This window comes from Strix aluco, chromosome 24, assembly GCF_031877795.1.
Source record: "Strix aluco isolate bStrAlu1 chromosome 24, bStrAlu1.hap1, whole genome shotgun sequence".
Classification (NCBI taxonomy): Eukaryota; Metazoa; Chordata; class Aves; order Strigiformes; family Strigidae; genus Strix; species Strix aluco.
In genome coordinates, this window is record NC_133954.1 from 6,744,446 (window position 1) to 6,763,715 (window position 19,270).

A 19,270-nucleotide genomic window follows, 5' to 3' on the forward strand; every position below is an offset into this window, starting at 1 on the left:
GCATTGTACCCAGCATATGTGGTGTGTTGGGGAGGTATTTCTTGCACTCCTTGTTGTTACATTGCTTGCAAGACCATTTTTCCTTGTGAAAAGAGAAAATGTTTTAATTGCTGTACAGGAAAATCCTATCAGCAATCTGGTTTCATTTATATACAAGAGAGTTGAAATAACTTTGCTTAGATTGATTTAACATTTGCCAGCAGTGTGCCCAGGTGGCCAAGAAGGCCAATGGCATCCTGACTTGCATCAGAAATAGCGTGGCCAGCAGGGACAGGGAAGGGATCTGACCCCTGTGCTCGGCACTGGGGAGGCCACACCTTGATGAGGGGGTTCAGTTTTGGGCCCCTCACTCCAAAAAGGCCATTGAATGACTCGAGCGTGTCCAGAGAAGGGCAACGGAGCTGGTGCAGGGTCTGGAGCACAGGTCTGATGGGGAGCGGCTGAGGGAACTGGGGGGGTTTAGTCTGGAGAAGAGGAGGCTGAGGGGAGACCTCATGGCCCTCTCCAACTCCCTGAAAGGAGGGTGCAGAGAGGGGGGATGAGTCTCTTGAGCCAAGTAATAAGCGATAGGACAAGAGGTAATGGCCTCAAGTTGCGCCAGGCAAGGTTTAGACTGGCTCTTAGGAAGTATTTCTTTGCAGAAGGGGCTGTTGGGCGTTGGAATGGGCTGCCCAGGGAGGTGGTGGAGTCCCCATCCCTGGAGGGGTTCAAGAGGCGGGTTGACATAGCACTGAGGGATCTGGTGTAGTTGGGATCTGTCAGTGCTGGGTTAACGGTTGGACTGGATGATCTTCAAGGTCCTTTCCAACCAAGATGATTCTGTGATTCTGTGATTTTTTTTTTGTGCTCATTGGATTGAACAGGTGAACAGACATTATATATCTGTAGATTGAAAAGACATACAATCCTGTGTTACAGGGGTGATACTGTTCTGCCTGGGGCAAGGCCTTTAATTATGGTGACCTTAAGCAAGAAATTTCATTCTTCCAGCTATACTTTCCCTAGCTGGAAACTACTTCTTCCTGTAAAATTCTCTGAAGTCCTTTGATGGAAAATGCGATGAATGAGCCAGATGCTTTTAACAACAAACCTATGGGTAATAAATAAGCTTGTATTTTTTTCACCTTTTGCAATGAACAGATTCCTGAGGAAGATTAAACAGCAATTTCCAAACTATAGTTTTAGTGTTAGCGTGGATGTTTATATTCTTTCCCTCTGTTTCATCTTTATAGTACGCTTCGCACCTTACCGACCTCCCGACATCTCTCTGAAGCCACTGCTCTTCGAGGTGCCCAGCATCACCACCGAGTCCGTCTTCGTCGGCCGGGACTGGGTGTTCCACGAGATAGATGCGCAGCTGCAGAGCTCAAACGCCAGCGTCAACCGAGGCGTAGTGATCGTTGGGAACATCGGCTTTGGAAAAACCGCCATCATCTCCAGACTGGTTGCGCTCAGCTGCCATGGCACACGTATGAGACAGATTGCTTCTGATAGCCCACATGCCTCTCCAAAACGTAAGTACAGCACTACGGAGAGCTTCAGAAATCAGAGACCTTTTCCATCAGCTTTTATAATGGTTTTGGCTGAAAAGATCCCATTCCTCTTCAGGCCCAAGAAACCAGCTTAGTCTTTGTTGCCAGGTGTCCTGGTTTTACCAGAACATAGCCCCATGCTAGCTACTGTGAAGAAAATTAACTCTATCCCACCCAAAACCAGCACACCAAGCAAAGGAAACGCCTGTCATCAATATTTATACTGCTCCCGTTCCAAATCTACTTTTTGAAGAGTCAAAATAGTCTGTCTCTTCTTTCTCTGACTTAAAAACATCACAGATTTCTCTCTGATTAGGAAGACTCAAATTTTAATTGCCAATATTCTATTACTACAAATCCATGCCAGTGCATTCTCCTTCCCATATGGTTTGTTATCTCAGTTTATCATACGGTGTAAATGTTTAGGCTGGGTTACAAGCCCATGTAGACTCAGCACCCAGGATTGCTCTACCTCTTGCGGTCCCATCCAGTTCACATCACTCTGTGCTGACATATCTGCAGGTGGGCATGACAATGTTTTAAAATCATTCAGCTCCCAGGAAGTAAGACAGGACTAAAAATACTGGGTTAGGTACCTAAAGGTATCGTTAAGGATCTAGGTCACTGTATCTCAGCAAAACTGTAGTTGAATCTGTTTACTGGAATGCAGTACTCTTTACCATGTCAAAATATCTGGAATGTCACTGAATGTTGGCATGTTGAATAGTGTCACTTGTCAGGGCTAAATGAACAATGTGTAGTGAAAGGCAGGGCTTGTTCCTGTACTTCAGCTGCAGCTCTGCAGTGCACCAACGGTACGTCTCGCCAGTCTGCTTAGAGGGATTGTGGAGATGAAAGAGACTACTGTGCTTAACTGGTTTTGGACTAAAAACGTGGATGTTTCATATGAGAAGGTGCCCTGCATCTTCCGTGCATAAAGGACAAAGATCCTTCGTCATGCCTAACGTACCGTGGCTTAGTTTGCACTCGGGTTTCTCCATGAAGTTGAAAGCTGAATGATTCTTCAGTGTTAGTTATTGGGATGAAGACTTTCAGAATCAATCAACTGGTTTATTGCCTAAAGAGATCATAAGTCCTAGTCTAGCTATAGAAGATAATTATTCTTCAAGTTCCTTTGATTTTTTTTTTCACATGCTGAAAAAAAGCCTAGCTATTATGCTTAGTAAAATATCTGTTTAATAATAAATGCTAATCAGGTGACCTGACTATACTACAGCAGTTGTGCTATCAGCATCAGTAACTGGCACAAAGACAGCCTCATACTCTTAATTCCTGTCTCAGAAAAATGATACAGGTAAAGGTGATGACATGCTCAAAATCAAGAATGTGCATCATTGCTGACACATTCAGGGTTTAATTATACAGGCAGTAGTTGTCCTCCTTTGTTGTTTGCCATTAAATGGGTCATTGTTTGCATTATGATTTCAAGTCAAGCTCAGGGATGCATTGCAGCAATCCATTCAGGAAAATCCTCCGCTGGTACAGCCTGCACTTAAGAGGACTGTTTCTCTTAAGATGTTCCTAAGTAAAGAAATCAGTAATTAGACATCATCAAGTACTGCATGTCTTGGTGACATTCAAAAATACTCTGTAGGAGTACCTATGAGTGAAAATAAGAGTGGTTTGAAAATGTTATCTGCAAAGGCCAGGTGAATGGATTGTTGTAGCAATCTACTGGTAAAGCCAATTTCTGCTTTGCCTGGCAAAAGAAACAGCTAAAACACAATAGAAAGCAGTTAAACTTGACAGAGATTATTCCAGCATAATTCATTATTTGCTTGCAAGCCTTTTCCAGATCCTGGTGCTACTCCTGCTTCTCTCCCTCTGATTACATTAATGAGCTTCAGATGGATATGTTAGCTGTGGCTCTCCATTTATTTATGTTTTAAAATAGGCACATAATTCAGAAAAATTGGCTGTCTCCACTGAAAGGAGGACTCAGAACCAAATTAACCAGCGGTTGTTCATAACAAGGGACGATGTATTGGCAGAACTGCAGAGCAGGAGAGCACTGCACTAAAACACACCCAACTTGAAGACAGAGCATACCTTCGAGAGTGCACTCACTCGATTAGTGTGATTATTTTAAAGTCAATGAAATTACCGTGGAGAAGATGAATAAGACAAGCTCAACGCTTTATCTTAGAGGTTCTTCCCAAAAGTGCTACCTCTAAAAGAAGTTTCTTGGCAAGCCTCTGGCCTGGCTGAACGGTGTCACAGTCTTTTGCTGCCTGAAATCCTAACCAGAGTATTTGTGGAAAATACTTGAACTGCCATGTATGACCTGCTAGGAAACAGCAGCTGCCTAGTCTGTAATAATAATGTCGGTCGTGCTTGTCCTGTAGCATTTCATAAGCTCTTTCCTTGGGACAGATGTGGATGCAAATCGAGAGCTGCCCTTAACCCAGCCGCCTTCAGCTCACTCCTCAATCACCAGCGGGAGCTGCCCGGGGACCCCCGAAATGCGCCGGCGCCAGGAAGAGGCCATGCGGAGACTCGCTTCGCAGGTACGGAAACATTTGTCTCGGAATTCTTTTGGTCCTTGGGAAAATGTCAATTTTAATGGAACCTGTTGGAAGGTCTCCTGCCTTACATCACTTGGTGTGCTGGAAAATGTGTGCATTCAGATGCTTGCTGGGAGAGTCTAGAGAAAAACTTCTGGAACAAGTTTTATTACCTTCGGAATGTTATTTCTGTAAAATGAAATTCTCATTAAATCACACACACTCCCCTTCTACTCTGAGAGTTTTATCTTTCCCAGCCATCGCACTTCATCCTTACAAACGTTAGGATATGACATAGTTACCAGAATAATTGTGATTTTTATTCAGCAGTGAAAACAAAATTGCCGAGAGTTTCACCAGTGCTTCATTTTGAAAAGAACCGGTATCATACGGTGGGTAAAGGCACAGACTGAGCGTTGCTGCTGTGCGTGTGCTTGGGCATTTTTTGGAAAAGTCTACAAAACAGATCGTAGCCTCTTGAGTGATACACAAATCGTTTGCTATTATGGCAAGAGTAGATTGTATATAACACTATGACTTACTGTAGGTGAGATTCACAGCTTGAATTTTATTGTATTACTGAGGCTTAGCCCTACTCTTGGGGTGGTGGGAAGGTGTCATTACATCGCTTTGAAGCTCGCTCCTCCTACACCTTTTGAGAGGATGTGAGCAGTTCATGCTTTCCTGTTGCCTGCTCCTGCTCTGGAGAGGAAAATGTCAAGCAAAGTCTTTGTTCTAAATTATTGCCAGGATATGTTTTGCTTGTCTTTTTGTGCCAGATACTGTCTTGTCCTGTCTGCTTTTCTGCTGCACCCAGATGGCAAGGCAGAGAGAGTGTGAGATCTGCGTAAATAAATATTAAGACTTGATATTCTCCTCTTCCACGTGGAGTTCTTGAAAGGAATGCAATGGCCAGGCCTGGTTTTGTTCAGGACGCATTAGTCATCATATTCCTTACAAATCTTAAGCATTACAGACTACCAGAAGGGCCAGTAAAGTGTGCTATCTCTGCTTAAAATACCCCATCTATCTCAGCTTTCTTCCCCTGAGTCCTTAAGTAATCCTGCTGGATACATAACTGATAAATGGATACGGTTTTAGCTTCAGTTTCCTCCTGGAAAAGGTAAGGGATATGACTCTTTGTGTCACATCCACTGCATAGATCATGCACTGAAGCTTTTTTGCGTCTCTGATCACTGGAGAAAAGAGGGAGAAATAATCTTTATAGCCAAAAATAAAGTAAAAATAGGTTGTTTTTACCTTGGCTGCAGACTCCTTTAGGGAAGTGCTTTAAAGCCTTGCTCATCCCCTAGCCAAAATTTTTTTGCAAAACAAATCCTGTGTTTTGCTGTCAGAACATAACAAATGAGTTAGGAAGATGTACTACCTCTTGTGCTAGCAGTAGGATTACCAACTTTTAGTATGATTGTTAAATCTCCCAGTGAATCTCGACTACTGTAAATGTAGGCAGATTCCAGAAATAACCATCACTGGCTTCCAGACACTAGGCCTTCATGAAAAGATCAATGCCAAGGCTGATGAGTTGACCTTAGAGTACTTGGAATCGCTTCTTCTACCCGAATAGCTGACACAGCATGCGGAACTTCTGCAAAGCTTCGTAGTGTTTAGCAAACAGTTCCTGGGATGAGTCAGAGCAGCAGCGGCACGGCTTGATTCAGCATTCGGAGACCTTGGGTCTATTCCCAGCTTTGCCGTTAGCCTTGTTGGGATCCTTGGAGACCAGCATCTCATCTGCCTGCCTCCGTTTCCCTGCCTATTAAAAGAAAAGCGATCCGTGCAGATAATGGCCCTTTGATATCTCATGCTGGAAGGAACACATAACTAGGTGTTATCTGGTTTTCTTCTCGATTCAGAAGAGCCCTGCAACGTGTGCCTGGATGAAGCCATGCGTTAAAGCACATGCTTAAATCCTGATTCAGAGCTTCATTTCCTACCACAAAGGGAAGTTTTTCTGAAACTATACAAGTTTTTTTGGTTTGATTTTTTTTTCTTTTTGAGTTCCATGTTCCTGCTGATGATTCTTTACCATAAATAACAATTCTGTTTCTATTGCATCAGAGCCTTTTCCAGCACTGCTGTGCAGCATGCTAAAACCAGTAAATTTGATGGATTATCACGCCTCAGGAAGGGAAATAAAGGCAAATAAAATGGTTTAGAATGTTTGTCAAATTGATAGCTGGAAGTCGTGTGCCTAGTGCACTCTTAGTAACCTCCTGAGCAGTACAACTCGGCATCGCTGCTGATGAATACTTGCTGTCAACAGCAAATAAATTGATTTGCTTAGAAAGAACCATGCCGTATGATGTCCTCCTAAATAAAACAAACACTGAATATTCCACCCCAGCTGTGGTTTTTGAAGTCTCTGAGTGACACTGGGAGAAAAAGGATTACTGACCTGGCAACAGAATTGAAAATCCATTAAAATAACAGTGTTGAGCTCTTTGTTCTGTGTGCGATCGCCTCATTCAGAAACTCAATCACACACATCTAACTTGCCTTTGAGAGATCATGAGAATTTGTTGTTCATAAGAGGCTTTGAAGATGCTGAACTCTTAAACAGAGCAAATACACCGAATGTCTTTGTAGACAATAGTAAAAATAGTTGGTTAAAATAATTTAGCTGCCTAATCTGAATGTCTGCTGCCACATTCTCCAACATGTGTTCTTGGGAGCAGTTTAAGAAAACCCTTCACATAGATAAGCTAAAGGCTCCCCAAAGTCTAATCTAAAAAAGAAGAGAAGGAAAAACAAGAAGTGGAATGTCTTTTTGTGCAGGACGAAGGGGGAGAAGAGCAGCATATTCCTGTATCAGTAGCTGTGGAATAAAAAAAGAATTGCTCATGGCCTACTTAAAACAGTTTTTGTTTAACTGGCTGAAATAAAAAGAGCCCAAGGAAGTGAAGTAAAGATTGACCCATAGGTTAGTCTGGTTGGAAAAGTATTTTTTGGACATGTGTTTTATAGTTCCATTAAGACTAGAGTCAGAATTGAAGTAGGGAAAAAAGTGTTGACAGTGATGGGCAACCACAATTGTCAGGAATATTTTAGGAGATGTATGAAACACATGTAAAGAGCTAGATAAAACTGTGTGCAGATGTTCCACCTCTGCTTGCACTGAGCAGAGCAGGATGTTCTCAGGTTGTGCTGTGGTCGTTGTGCTAGAGAAATGCAGATCATTATGAAAGCAGATTAATAATATACTAACAGGCTTAAGTAATGGTTGGCGCAGGCTCCAGAATGCTAGTGGGAAGCACGCCGTCCCTCTCACCCACTCCGTTCCTTCTGAAAATGTCACTTATCCCAGAACTCAGAAGTTGTGTGTTTATGATGACAGAAATGAAAGGTGAACAGTTGCTTTTCCTCCTCTGGATTATTCAGGGTTGTACTTTTCTGCCTGTTTTTCGTGCAGTAAGTTCTTGGGGGCAAGGGTTGCTTTTAGCTCTTGTTGTCAAAGATGAACAAATCATTAATTTTAGAAATGAGACACCAAAGACTGCCTAGCAGGAGCTCCACTCAGTCTTGCCATGCTGGAAAAGAGCGTTATTTTGTTGTATTCTTAGGGAGCAGTTTGAAGTCATCCATGATTTCTTAATTCAATGTTCATCAGCAAACTAATGGAGAAGAAAAATGCTTAGAAATTGGGCAATTTAGAAAACCAGTATCAGTTATGATTTTTGTCCTCAGAAACTGTGCCAGGAAAACTGTATCCAGCTGGTTTAGGAGTTATCTGAAGTTATCCTTCACCAGTGGGTCCTAGGAGGAGACAAACCACCAAAACCAGAGGGCAAAATTCCCTTCCTCCCAGACCCTGGTGGGCAGCTCTTGAGGTTTCTCATGTCTCAGTCCCTCTCTTTGGTCAGAAGTGGAGTCTTTTGCCATGCAAGTACCAATCGTGGTAGGAAGGGTTCCATTTCAGGGTTTGCAGAAGTTTTTCCTGAAAGAGTGAGAGAAAACAAGGAGCTTAAAATTGAGATTGTTCTGTTTGTTTTGTCATTTCTGTTCCCAACAGCCCATCTTAATCAGATTTTGGAGGTGGAAGCAGGGTGATTCTGCCTTGAGGGATTAGTGGAGAAAATACTGGAAGTACCATAATGCCTGTGTATAATATACCTGGAGCATCCCCCCAGTCTGCTCTGGCTCTCCCGTTCCAGCTCCTAGTGATCATTTTGGATATGTCAAGGGAGAATATTTTTAAAAGGGAAAGTTCAAAGTCTTACTGTCACACCAGGGTCACGTTCAAGGTTGTGGTTGACACTGTGTTGAGGGCTGTTACTTAGATGGGGATAAAGAAGCATGCCAGGAAACTTGAGGCATCAAGAGGTAAATGCCTTGCCTTCCATTTCCTTGCAGGGAAAATATTAAGTACATGGTGATGTTAATAGCTTCTTAGCAAAGATTTCTGTGAATCAATTTCCTAATTTTAAAGGTAACATTAATCCTCTTGCCAGGAACTGAGCTGGCACAATCTGCTTTTTTCCCCTTTCACTCATGGGCTTCTCCTGCCTCTGAGGAGGAGCTGAGGCAGTGGCTGCTGATGGACGTCTCACAGGTCGTGGTGAGGAGCGTGGGGACGTGTGTCAGAGCCCGGCTCTCAGCAGGGGACTTCGGAGTGGTCCTCGCTGAGAAGGGTTCTGTGCAGCTTTTCCTCATTCCCCTGTCTCGGCAGGGGTTTGTACCGTAGCGTGGAGCAGAGAGACTTGCGGGGAAGGAGGACAACAGCGGTTGTCTTGCCAGATCTGGCAAACTCTCAAAAGTCATGAATAAAACTATTCACATTGCAACACCCATCTTGACACTTGCAAATAAAACATAAGCATTTCTGGCAAAACTGCTTGGTTAGTCTTTTGTTTTAATATATATGCATGTGTTATGGAAATAAGTTTTCAGGATTGCTGAATTTATTTCAAGTCTGCCCTCTGACAGTGAGCAGGCTGCCAGTTTTTCTGCAATGCCAACGAGTCAAGCTAGACTTGGCTCCTTCGCTGCGATAGATGCATCCCAGCTTTCCTGGTGAGCTCGCCACGTGTAGCTGAATACGTAGCTTTGTGTAACTGTAAACCCATCTACTGCTGTTTAGTGCTTGTAAACATATTGCCTGATACCACGCTACGGCTGTAAGGTGAAACTGAAAAAAAAAAAAAGTTGTGAATATGAACAGGAAGGTTTTTAAACCTAAGATTCCATAAAAAGGCAGCGCTCCACACCTCTCCCATGTTGTGCCTTGCTTTTTCTGCCTTTTTACTGTTCAATCTTTTATCTATTAAAATAATTCTTGACTGTTTCCTCTGGCCAGGGGAGGTGAGTGACCGTTGCTAAGTCACCACGTGTCTGTCCTTGCGGTGCCGTCTTTCTGGCTCCAAATGATGCTGGGTGATGTATAACTTGGGCTGATGCATCTCAGCTGGAGCACGACCTTAGAATCACAGAATCATTCAGCTTGGAAAAGACCCTTAAGATCATCAAGTCCAACCATAAACCTAACACTGCCAAGTCCGCCACTAAACCATGTCCCTAAGCGCCACGTCTACGTGTCTTAAATACCTCCAGGGATGGTGACTCAACCTTGCTTGTCCAGAGCTGGTCCTTCACCTCAGGGAAATGAAATGAGAGGCTTTCCCACCAACCCTAGCCTGTGTTGAAAAATACTGACCCACAAATACATGTCCTAGGTGACCTTTGCCTTTCAGCAAGCAGCACCAGCACCGTTCAGAGGTACGATAGCCCAAGGTGAGATCAGTTCAGCTCAAAAGAAGCAGCCTGAACTGTGTCCCCTCTGGTTAGGGTCACCTTCCCCATTTTCTCTGAAGGTTTTATCCCTTACTGACAGAGGAATTTTAATGGGTTGGCTACGCAATTTTAAATAACCCATTGAACAGCTATATTCTTCAGGTTTCTAGAAGCTGTGTGGTTGCTTGTGGTAGCAGCACTTAAACAAATGAACCTGAAAGCCAGCTCTGCTGCTCTAATGGGTCGTACCCTGTGTAGAGCAGCTGGTGGAGGAGGCGTGTGTCCGTTGCATTAACACACACAGCTGATGCTGAGCACGGCTGGTGGCTTCAGAGGCTCTTCTCCCCATCCTCCAAGCCATAACACACAGTGTCATTACTGTTGCTGCAGGCGTACGAAAAGAAAGGGAGTACTCCTACCTTACATAGAGGTGGAGGGATTCATTACTCCTGAGCTTTGATGCCCTAAGACACTAATGAGTTTCAGAGGGCATTTACTGGCACACGGGGCTATGTAAAAGTAACGAACGTTCCCCCTAAACTGGGTCACCACGTACATGCACAGTCATGTGCAGTGGATAAAATACAGCAGTGCTGATTTCCGTTTACATTATTACAACCAACACTATGCCTGGCAAACAGCATTTTGGCAAGTAAAAACATCACACTGCATTTATTGGAAGCTGTTTTGTATGGGTCAAAAAAAGATAGATCTTACTATGTGCAGAAATATGGTTAAAATACAGCGTTGAAGCCCTTTAAGATCTCTGGAAGAACTGGAGTGTTGCTGCGAGCTCGGGTCTGTGGGGTTGGTCCTTTTAGGGGGGGTGGCGGAATGGCCCCCTTGCGCGGCACGCTTACAGAAGCCGAGACGAATCACACCAGAGGCGTGATGTCAAAGGAATGCTTCTTAAATGGAGGATATTCTTTTTCACAAATAGTGCTGGAGAACTGCTTAAAATTGGCTGTCCTATTAAGTAAAAATAACTTATTTCCCTTGAGCCATCTTCAGCCCCTCTTTCTCCTTTGATGTTCACACTGTCCTTCCAGCCTTTCTCATATTACTGTTATCTCCTGCCTCTCCTGACATGTCATTTTCTCCCCCTTCTCTCTCTCTTCTTTTCCCCCTTTCACAGTTCAGTCTCTTCTCTCCCTCTCTACTTTATACATGATATACAATCTCTTTTGTGCCTCGTTTTCTTCCACCTTCCATACCCTCTCTAGCCTCTTCCTCCTGATGCATTCATGCAGCTCTTCCCCTCCTCTTCTGCTGGTGTTTTCCGTTATCCTTGGAATAGCTGGGTTTGCTTTTAACACACGCACATCTTCCTCCTTCTTCCAGCAGCTGTTTTGCTAGGTCCTGACCTATATGAGGAAATCTCCCTTTTTTTCTGATTTCATGGAATTCTTCTGTATCTGCTCAGCTGAGCCCAAGCCAGGTGAAATCAGTAGCTTGGCCTTGGAGATCTGGAGCACGGTTTGCCTGGCCGTGATTTAGAAGAGCGTTACGGTGTGGGGAGGAGAGCTGACAGAAAGATGTGTAGCGTCTGCATGTCAGGATGGGACACGGTTGCCAAGTCCTGCATCCAAGAAAGGGGCGGGTGAAGGAGTCAACCCAAACAGAAGGACAGCAGGAAGGATGATAGGAAGGTGAAGGTTACATGAGGCTGGATGAAGGAAGAAACGGGAAGTGCTTGTGGCAGAAAGGAGAGAGTAGGATGGCTGGTGATGAAGGGTTGGGAGAAGAGACTCCTTGAAGACCTATTGGATTTAACACCTAAAGAGAATATGAGTACTGTCTTTCATAATTCTGCTTTAGCAGTTAGGAAGATGAAGTTTGTGTCATTTCTGAGTAAATGAGAGTTTTGGTGCTTCTTGACCCCACTTCAGGAGAGTATGGGGTCGTGTTTGGACATTGGCCATGCTCTGCCTGCACTGCATCTGGTGTTTCTCAAGCCTTATAACACATAATTAATGTTTAAAAAAAATGGCTACCAAAAAGCTCATGATAAATGCACTTCTTTGGTGTATAGCCAGCTCGACTCTCCAAGTCATTTTAGGAGAGGAGGTAATCATTGGAAGTAAAATACGCGTCATACAAGTGTGAATTATTTTGAAGCTCCTTTCAAGCAAGAAAGGAAATTATACAGGTTTGTAACTTTTGGCATTTGATATTTAATATAAACAACATAATGCCTTGGTTTCTCAGCGTGGAGTCACTCAACTTGTCGAAATTGCATTCTCAGCCCTTACAAAAATGACATAAACAGGTATTTTGAACAGTTCTCTTGATCTAGGTGTTACTTTTCCCATCCTTTGTTGTAATCCACTTGCATTATGGTTGCTTATAGGTGTTGTATACTTAACGTTTGCAATCCAGTGGTTTAAATTTAATCAAACTTCAAAGGAAGGAATTTTTCAGCTTCCAACTTTGTAAATATCATTTAACAAACCTGATAGCTGAAATAAAAGTCTAAAAGTTTTGGAAGTCCAATTTAGTGTTTATAGTGTTTAGTGCTATGTGATGAGAAAGTTAAAATTGAAACTATGATTAAAAAATTATGCCTTAAGTTGTATCAGACAAAAATAAATGTTTACTGGTCACAACATCCAGGCATGCCGGTACCTTTGGAAGAGCATGCTGTTCCCTGGAGATTTCATTTATTGTAACACAGTTTCTAGACAAAATTAAATGTTTAATTCAAGGATTTTGTTTATGATGAGAGATGGTTGGAACTTTTCCAAGCAGTTTTTAAAGTAAAGTAGTTCAACTTACAGAAAATGAAGCTTTTATTGAGTGCACACCTTTTTCAATGAAACGTTCATTTCCAGGCTATACGAGTTCTTTTTTTTTTTTTCTTGGATGTACTTCTTGACTTGTCCAGTCAAGCAAAAGGAGGACAGACTAGTAACACCCCAGAATTACAACTAGCACATGGAGTGGTCATTTCAGATGCAGAGCAAGGTCTGGACATGGTCTCCCTGTATCTTAGAAGAGAATCCCAAGCAGTGGAGATGCTAATCCATCCCTCTTGTTGAATCCTTGAGCAATTAATAAAGTATATAAAGTGAAATAATTGGCAAGAGAGCTTCCCCAGCTCATTAGTGGCCAGGTATTAAAGGTGTTCACCTAATATGGGGGAGAAGGAACAGGGTTTGAACCTGTTTGGGGATGAGCCCCATCAACACCAGCCTGTTGGTGGGAAATGCTTTGAGACCTTGAAAAGTTTTACAGGATGAGAAAACTGTTTCCCCACCCAACTCTGGTTGTGTAAGTGAGGAGCCTGATTTCTAGCACCAGGCTCAGCTTGCAGCACTGGCTTTTGGCAATCTCTCATTGGTTTGAAGATAGAGAAAATGTCACAGGGAATAAATAACATCAAGATGAAATTTTGGCGCAGTTGCATTTCTGAGAACATTGTAATGCCTTTCCTGTGGTTGCCTATCCAGAATCTTCATTGCTTACTGATTTAGCTTCAGATCTACCTATTGAGCATTGCATTTATCCTGCTGTTTGAGGCTTAGTCGATACACCAGTAAATCCAGCACAAGAATCAAGGATGTACGTGAAGGGGCTTAAATTAACTGAGTTGTAACTGCATGTGTGTTCCAGTATCTAGCAGTGACCATTCCCTTCACAGGTACTAGCTATGCCCCCTTTTCCATGACATGGCTCTTCAGATTCCTGGAAGAAGTTGATCAGCCTCTCGTAAAAAGGAGACTTTATTTCGGTGTCTACACACCTATTGTGTAGGAAATAAGAGCTCTGCATACAGCGATTTGGTTTCTGGTACTGGGAACCTGATACCAAGGGATGGCTGCTTAAGAACTTTATGCTGTGGAATCCACAAGTTACAATCCCCAAATAAATAGGATTGTTGAAAAGAAATCACTACCTTTATTATTACTTTACCCAGTGCTGTTCTCTAAGGGAATACATTATATTTTAACTGGCTAGTAGGAAAAATTCTGTTAGGAATTTGGAGGTATCCATTAAAGCTTAAGCACGTGTGTTAGGGCTTGATGCTTGAAATAACAAGCTAGCTTTATCATCACTGTATGCATGACACCTCATTTTGACTGCAAAAGGAAATTAGTGCTTTATACCCCGTTGGTAATTTAATATATTTCTATTTAAAATTAAAACCCAGAGCTGAGCCAGAAATGTGGGAGGACCCCACAGCCTGATGAATTTATTTCTCGGTACCATCCTTTGCGGTGGCAGAGCTCAGAGTCTGAAGAGGCCACCCCGTCTGCCTTGGAGCCTGCTGTGAACCAAGGGCTGGTTATTGCAGGTGGAAAGCCAGAAAGCCTTAATCACAGCCAGCAGCCGCAGGCACGTTTCATCCAAGCTCACACAGCATCCAGAGAGGCCACGGAAATCTCGTGTGTGCAGTGTCCTCAGTTATATTGTCCTTTCCAAGTTTAGAAACGTTCTTTATTTTGCAATGTGTATTCTGTGCTACACCAGGCAATGGTGATTTTGGTATAAAACTGATCCCACCTGCCTTGCCGGGATATTTTTGGATACTCTGAGTGACATTGGAAAAGCAAATGCAGTGAATGGGAGCTGGCAAAAAGCTTTTTGACCTGGCAGAGGCTCACACGACATGGCCAGACAGTGCCACGAGGAGGCTGGTGCCAGCAAGGGAGCAGGAGGAGCTGGGCGGTGGAGCCGTGCTGGAGCAGCCTGCCGAGTGCTTTACAAGCAGAGAGAGATTCTTGTGGGCCTTTTTTTATATTGCAAAAGAAAACAGGAAAGTTGGCAGATTGGACTGAGAAGATATCACTGGTTTTCTGCTTATTTTAGTAAGTGGGCAGAATTTAGTGGGTTCTAGCAGAGTTTGAAGAGCTGGGAAAATCAGGTGACCTGGGAAGAGGGAAGTTTTCCTTTTTTTTTTTTATAATTGAATTGATTTTCTGAATGAAGAGCAGGATCACAGTGGATGAGTAATGTATAGTAAGCCCGACATTCCCCCCTGTTCAGGGGAATCTGTCGTTTGCAGATGCTACCTTGCTGTAAGGTACTCAGCCTGCACGCTCTACCCGCTTTTACAGAGCTTGACATTTGAAAACAGCAAATAAAAAATAAGTTCAAGAAAACAATCACAAGTTATTACTGACGCCAAGTCCTTAAATGGAGCTTGGAGCACAATCCTATCGCTCCCTGCTCAGCGCAGCATTTCGGATATGTCAGTTACTGTCACTGCCCGTCTCTGTGAGCAGCTACAGCTTAATTTCATTTATTCCTCAAGTGGCAGGTCCCGTCATTTTTCAGGATCAGTGCCTGCTTTTACCAACTGATTCGTCTGGATTCTTGTCACAGGTAGTTAACACTCGCTACTCTTAAAGACTTGGCCTGTCCGAATACATCAAACTCACCAAACAAAAAACGCCGCTTTTAACAACGCACCCGACTCGCGTCTGATGAAGATGCGTTTTTTTGTTCTTTTTCTCTCTGCTAGGTTGTCGCTTATCACTACTGCCAAGCGGATAATGCCTACACCTGCCTGGTGCCAGAGTTCGTGCACAACGTGGCCGCCCTGCTCTGCCGCTCGCCGCAGTTCGTTGCCTACAGGGAGCAGCTCCTGCGCGAGCCCCACCTGCAGAGCATGCTCAGCCTGAGGTCCTGCGTGCAAGACCCCATGGCCTCCTTCCGCAGGGGAGTCCTGGAGCCCTTGGAAAACCTGCACAAAGGTATTGGAACAACACTCCCTACGCTTTCCCTGAGTCCCACCCACCTTTTTTTGTTATTATTTTAAAAATGCTGCTTAATCGCATCTGGGCGTTTAAACACCACCATAGATTAATCCTCCTGCATCGCATCTCAAGGGCTGCAGGGAAGTGGTGACATCTGGAGAAGCTGGGAATAGGCCATCATCTTGTTTGGAAGCGAGGGGTTAACCACCCCTCTCCTCCTGATGTGTGTTTCAGGGCTGTAGATGAAATGCTGTCCTATGTTTGGCTTTCTCTTTTCTTGCTTCCTTTCACATCCCAAATCTGGCCTTGCAGTTCTGAAGGTGAAAACAAGCAACAATTTCCGTGCACAGTTCTGCTTATGGCAATGTGTTCTGATTTGCTTGTTTAGGAGGTGAATGTTTTTCCCTTTCCTTGCCATTATTTAGTGGGCTTTTGAGAATTTGAAGCTTTGACAAAAAGAGCCAATACCATAAAAGTCTATAGATACCTGTGTAAAGCTTCTAGGGGAACTGGTTACAAGCCTTATCCTGATGACAGATTTCAGAGCTTTTTGTAACGCAGCATTGGTTTTGTCTCCTTTTCTTTCTTTCCTCTGCTAGATAATATCTAATTCATTGTGACAATCACTAAATTTAAGATCTTTGCTCGTTGCCATGAAAACCGTCAGAGCGTTGCAGAGTTCAGGACCCTGTTGTCCTGCAAAACAGTGTTTATTAAAATGGCGTGCTGCAAGTTGGCTGCAAAAATAGTTCAGATAGTTTTCTGTTACCACCCTGCATATGACAGTGTAGGAGCCAACATGGAATAGATGCAGCTTCTACGAGATTCAAAGCCCTGTTGTTAAATCAGCTTTTCAAAACACAGTGTCCAAACTCTGAGCAGCAGCATCTGGGTCCAACACGCGTGGTTCCACCAGGCACAAAGCACACGTAGAGCCAGCACAGCTCGACAGCACTTGATTTTCCTGGCATGGAGAAATGTCACTTGTAGGAGTAGCATGGCTACTCTTTCCTACCAACACTCCTGGCAAAAAAAAAAAAAAAAAAAATACATTTAGGAACCGCTGCTCTAAAGGAAAATAATTTGTGGTTGTTACAGTAACTCCTTGGGAGGTATTCCAGCTCTTGAATTCAGAGCATTTCAGAGGATGCTTATTTTTCTTGCCAAGCAGGTTGACCCCCATCTGGTCCTAAATTCTGGGGGGTGGAAAAATTTTATATAAAAGCTTTTTTTTTTTTTTTTTTTCATCCTGGGCTCTGCACTCAACACAGTTCCAATAGAGCCAACGATCTGGACTCCCATCTTTCAACCTTGCTGATCGAGAGTGCTGGCAAGCTAATTTGCACCAAGTGGTTTGTAACAAAATGAACAGTGTCTGGAAATTGGTTTTAAAATATATAACATTTAAGACTCTGTAAATATATCAGCAGGTCTTTTACAAGGTGCTGTTGAAGCTGTAATGCTACTGGGACAAAATTATTGCGCAGCCGTTAATGGTGTATGTCACTGAGAAAGTTAGATTCATGTTTCTCAAATATGTATTTTTTTCAATCTCAAGGAATCTAAATAATATAGAGAACAAAGTTCTGATTCTTCCCCCACTCCCTGCTTTCACCTCTCTCCCTCAGGCTTTATGAGAAACATGAGATGTGGGTATAAAACTCAGGCACTATATTCACTCCAAGATTTCAGAAGGTCATAAAGTGTACTTTCTAGTGTACCCAATAATCTTACTGAGAAGTTAACTGAAAAGGGATCTATGGTAATTTTAATGCAGGGTACGTGTTTTTCATATGGATATTAACAGTATGTAAGGAAATAAATGCGACTTGGTAATGTAAGGCAAGGACAAGATGGGGTTTTGATGCTCAGCAGTACTGAGCACAAGGTGTTTACGCATTTCTGTTCTCCCTGGAACACCACAGAGACAGCTCATGTCACTGGTGAACCTTTTGTGCTGGGTTTTTATAGAAAGTTTCCTGATGCAATTTAAAGTCAAAGAGAAGAGCTTCACCTCCTGTTGGGAATACTGAGCTTTTTGATAGCAGGATTTATCCGTAGTACTTTGGAAAGGAGAGCAAACTTCATACAGATCAGAACCTGTAGTACATGTTAATAGCATATGCCAACAAGAGGCTGAGATGTCAGGTTTTGAGTTTGAGGCAAGATTACCTTTGAGAAGATACCACTTGAGCTTAAGATGCAACTCCAAAAGAATCTGTATCATTAGTTATAAAGCTCTATTCAGCTCTCAGCATCTGATATAGAAACACTGACTTCATTGTTTACATCAGTTTGGTTACTGTATTCACCAGTGGAACAAAAATCCTGTTTAAAAAGTCCTTGATCCCCTCGACTCGTTTATAAAAGAGGCTTTGGCTACAGACCTGTGATCAAACTCCTTTACAACCCTGGAAGTTCAGAGTTACTTTGAACAGACTGCTGAACAGAGGATGCAACCTCCAAAATGTTGACTGACCTTCCCCACACATGCAGACCGATGATTTACTCTCCTCAGATAATTGTTTTGCCTGGGAATCAGCCTTGCTTTTGTTTCGAAACGCTTGCCCAGACCTTAGTTGATCAAGAAGCCAGTGCCCAAAGTGCAGATGCCAAAATTGCAAGGACCTAGCGGTGTTGGGGAGGTGAATTTCTTGATGAGCCTTCACTTAGCAGTTGCAAAAATTAAGACAGGCTGACATCAGGGTAAGAGTCTAATACCAAAACTATAGAGAACGGCTAATGAGGTGTTTATTAAAACTTATCAGAAAGATACTGATTCACATCAAATAACATTGGACTTTGTGGAAGAGGTAAGTTTTAAAAAGATGATTAGCTGTTTTATCTGTGGGATATCACAGTTGTGTGTGTCGTAACTAAAGTATGTATTTTGTAAGAATTGAATGTGTGAGCCTACCTCTGTGTATCTATGCAGTTAATGTATCATAAGAAAGGTGCTGCTACTGTGTCTTTTTTCTTCTTTAGCCATATTTGATGATGCTTTAAAACACTGTAGTGGCTGCAGTACATTATAGTCGTGTGTCTAGCCTTTCAAATAAATGCTTTTTTCTTTCTCTCAGAGAGGAAGATTCCTGATGAAGATTTCATTATATTAATTGATGGTTTAAATGAGGCTGAATTTCACAAACCAGATTATGGAGACACCATAGTATCGTTCCTGAGCAAAATGATTGGAAAATTCCCTTCCTGGCTGAAGCTGGTAGTGACAGTCAGGACAAGTCTACAGGTATGTTGAGACCAAGGATTGTGATAAACTGTGTCATTATCATGGGCTTTGATAAAGATCTTAGTGGATATCTGGATTTGCTTAAAACGGGTTATCCTTTTGGCTTTTTTGAACTTGGATCTACATTTGTGTCCCCACACTCACTCTACAGCTTTGAATGGATCTAATCCAGCATCACTTATTCGTGTCAATAAATGTTCATCAGCAGATAGTCTAGCTCATTCAGGTGAGAGAGCTCACATGCTAACAGGCTACTTACTTGCTGAGCATATTAGGAGGGTAGGGCCTGATACCTGTCAGCCTGTGCTCCTCGAGAACATCCTCTCCTCCATGTGAAAGGGCAAAGGAATTCATGTCTTTATACCCCTCCTGTGTGACCCAGAGCATGAGGGTGTGATTGTTTCAGTCTGGAGGAGTCAATGTTGGGCCAAGATATTATTCAGCTCCAAGAACACTGTCCTGAGCAGGTGCTGAAGCTCTAAGCTGAATGTTGTTTGGGATATTCTTAAGTATTTTTAT

At 42.9% G+C, this 19,270-nt stretch overlaps 1 protein-coding gene across 12 annotated transcripts in view; it reads left to right on the plus strand.

The window, feature by feature from the left end:
• Positions 1-19,270, plus strand: part of TANC2 (tetratricopeptide repeat, ankyrin repeat and coiled-coil containing 2) — a 291,017-nt gene that overhangs the window by 218,282 nt on the left and 53,465 nt on the right. For all 12 annotated transcript variants that reach the window (XM_074849345.1, XM_074849347.1, XM_074849348.1 and 9 more), the window contains 4 exons: positions 1,233-1,514; positions 3,927-4,060; positions 15,270-15,501; positions 18,585-18,751. In XM_074849345.1, the coding sequence (XP_074705446.1) occupies positions 1,233-1,514; positions 3,927-4,060; positions 15,270-15,501; positions 18,585-18,751 (815 nt within the window). The remainder of the gene's footprint in view (positions 1-1,232; positions 1,515-3,926; positions 4,061-15,269; positions 15,502-18,584; positions 18,752-19,270) is intronic.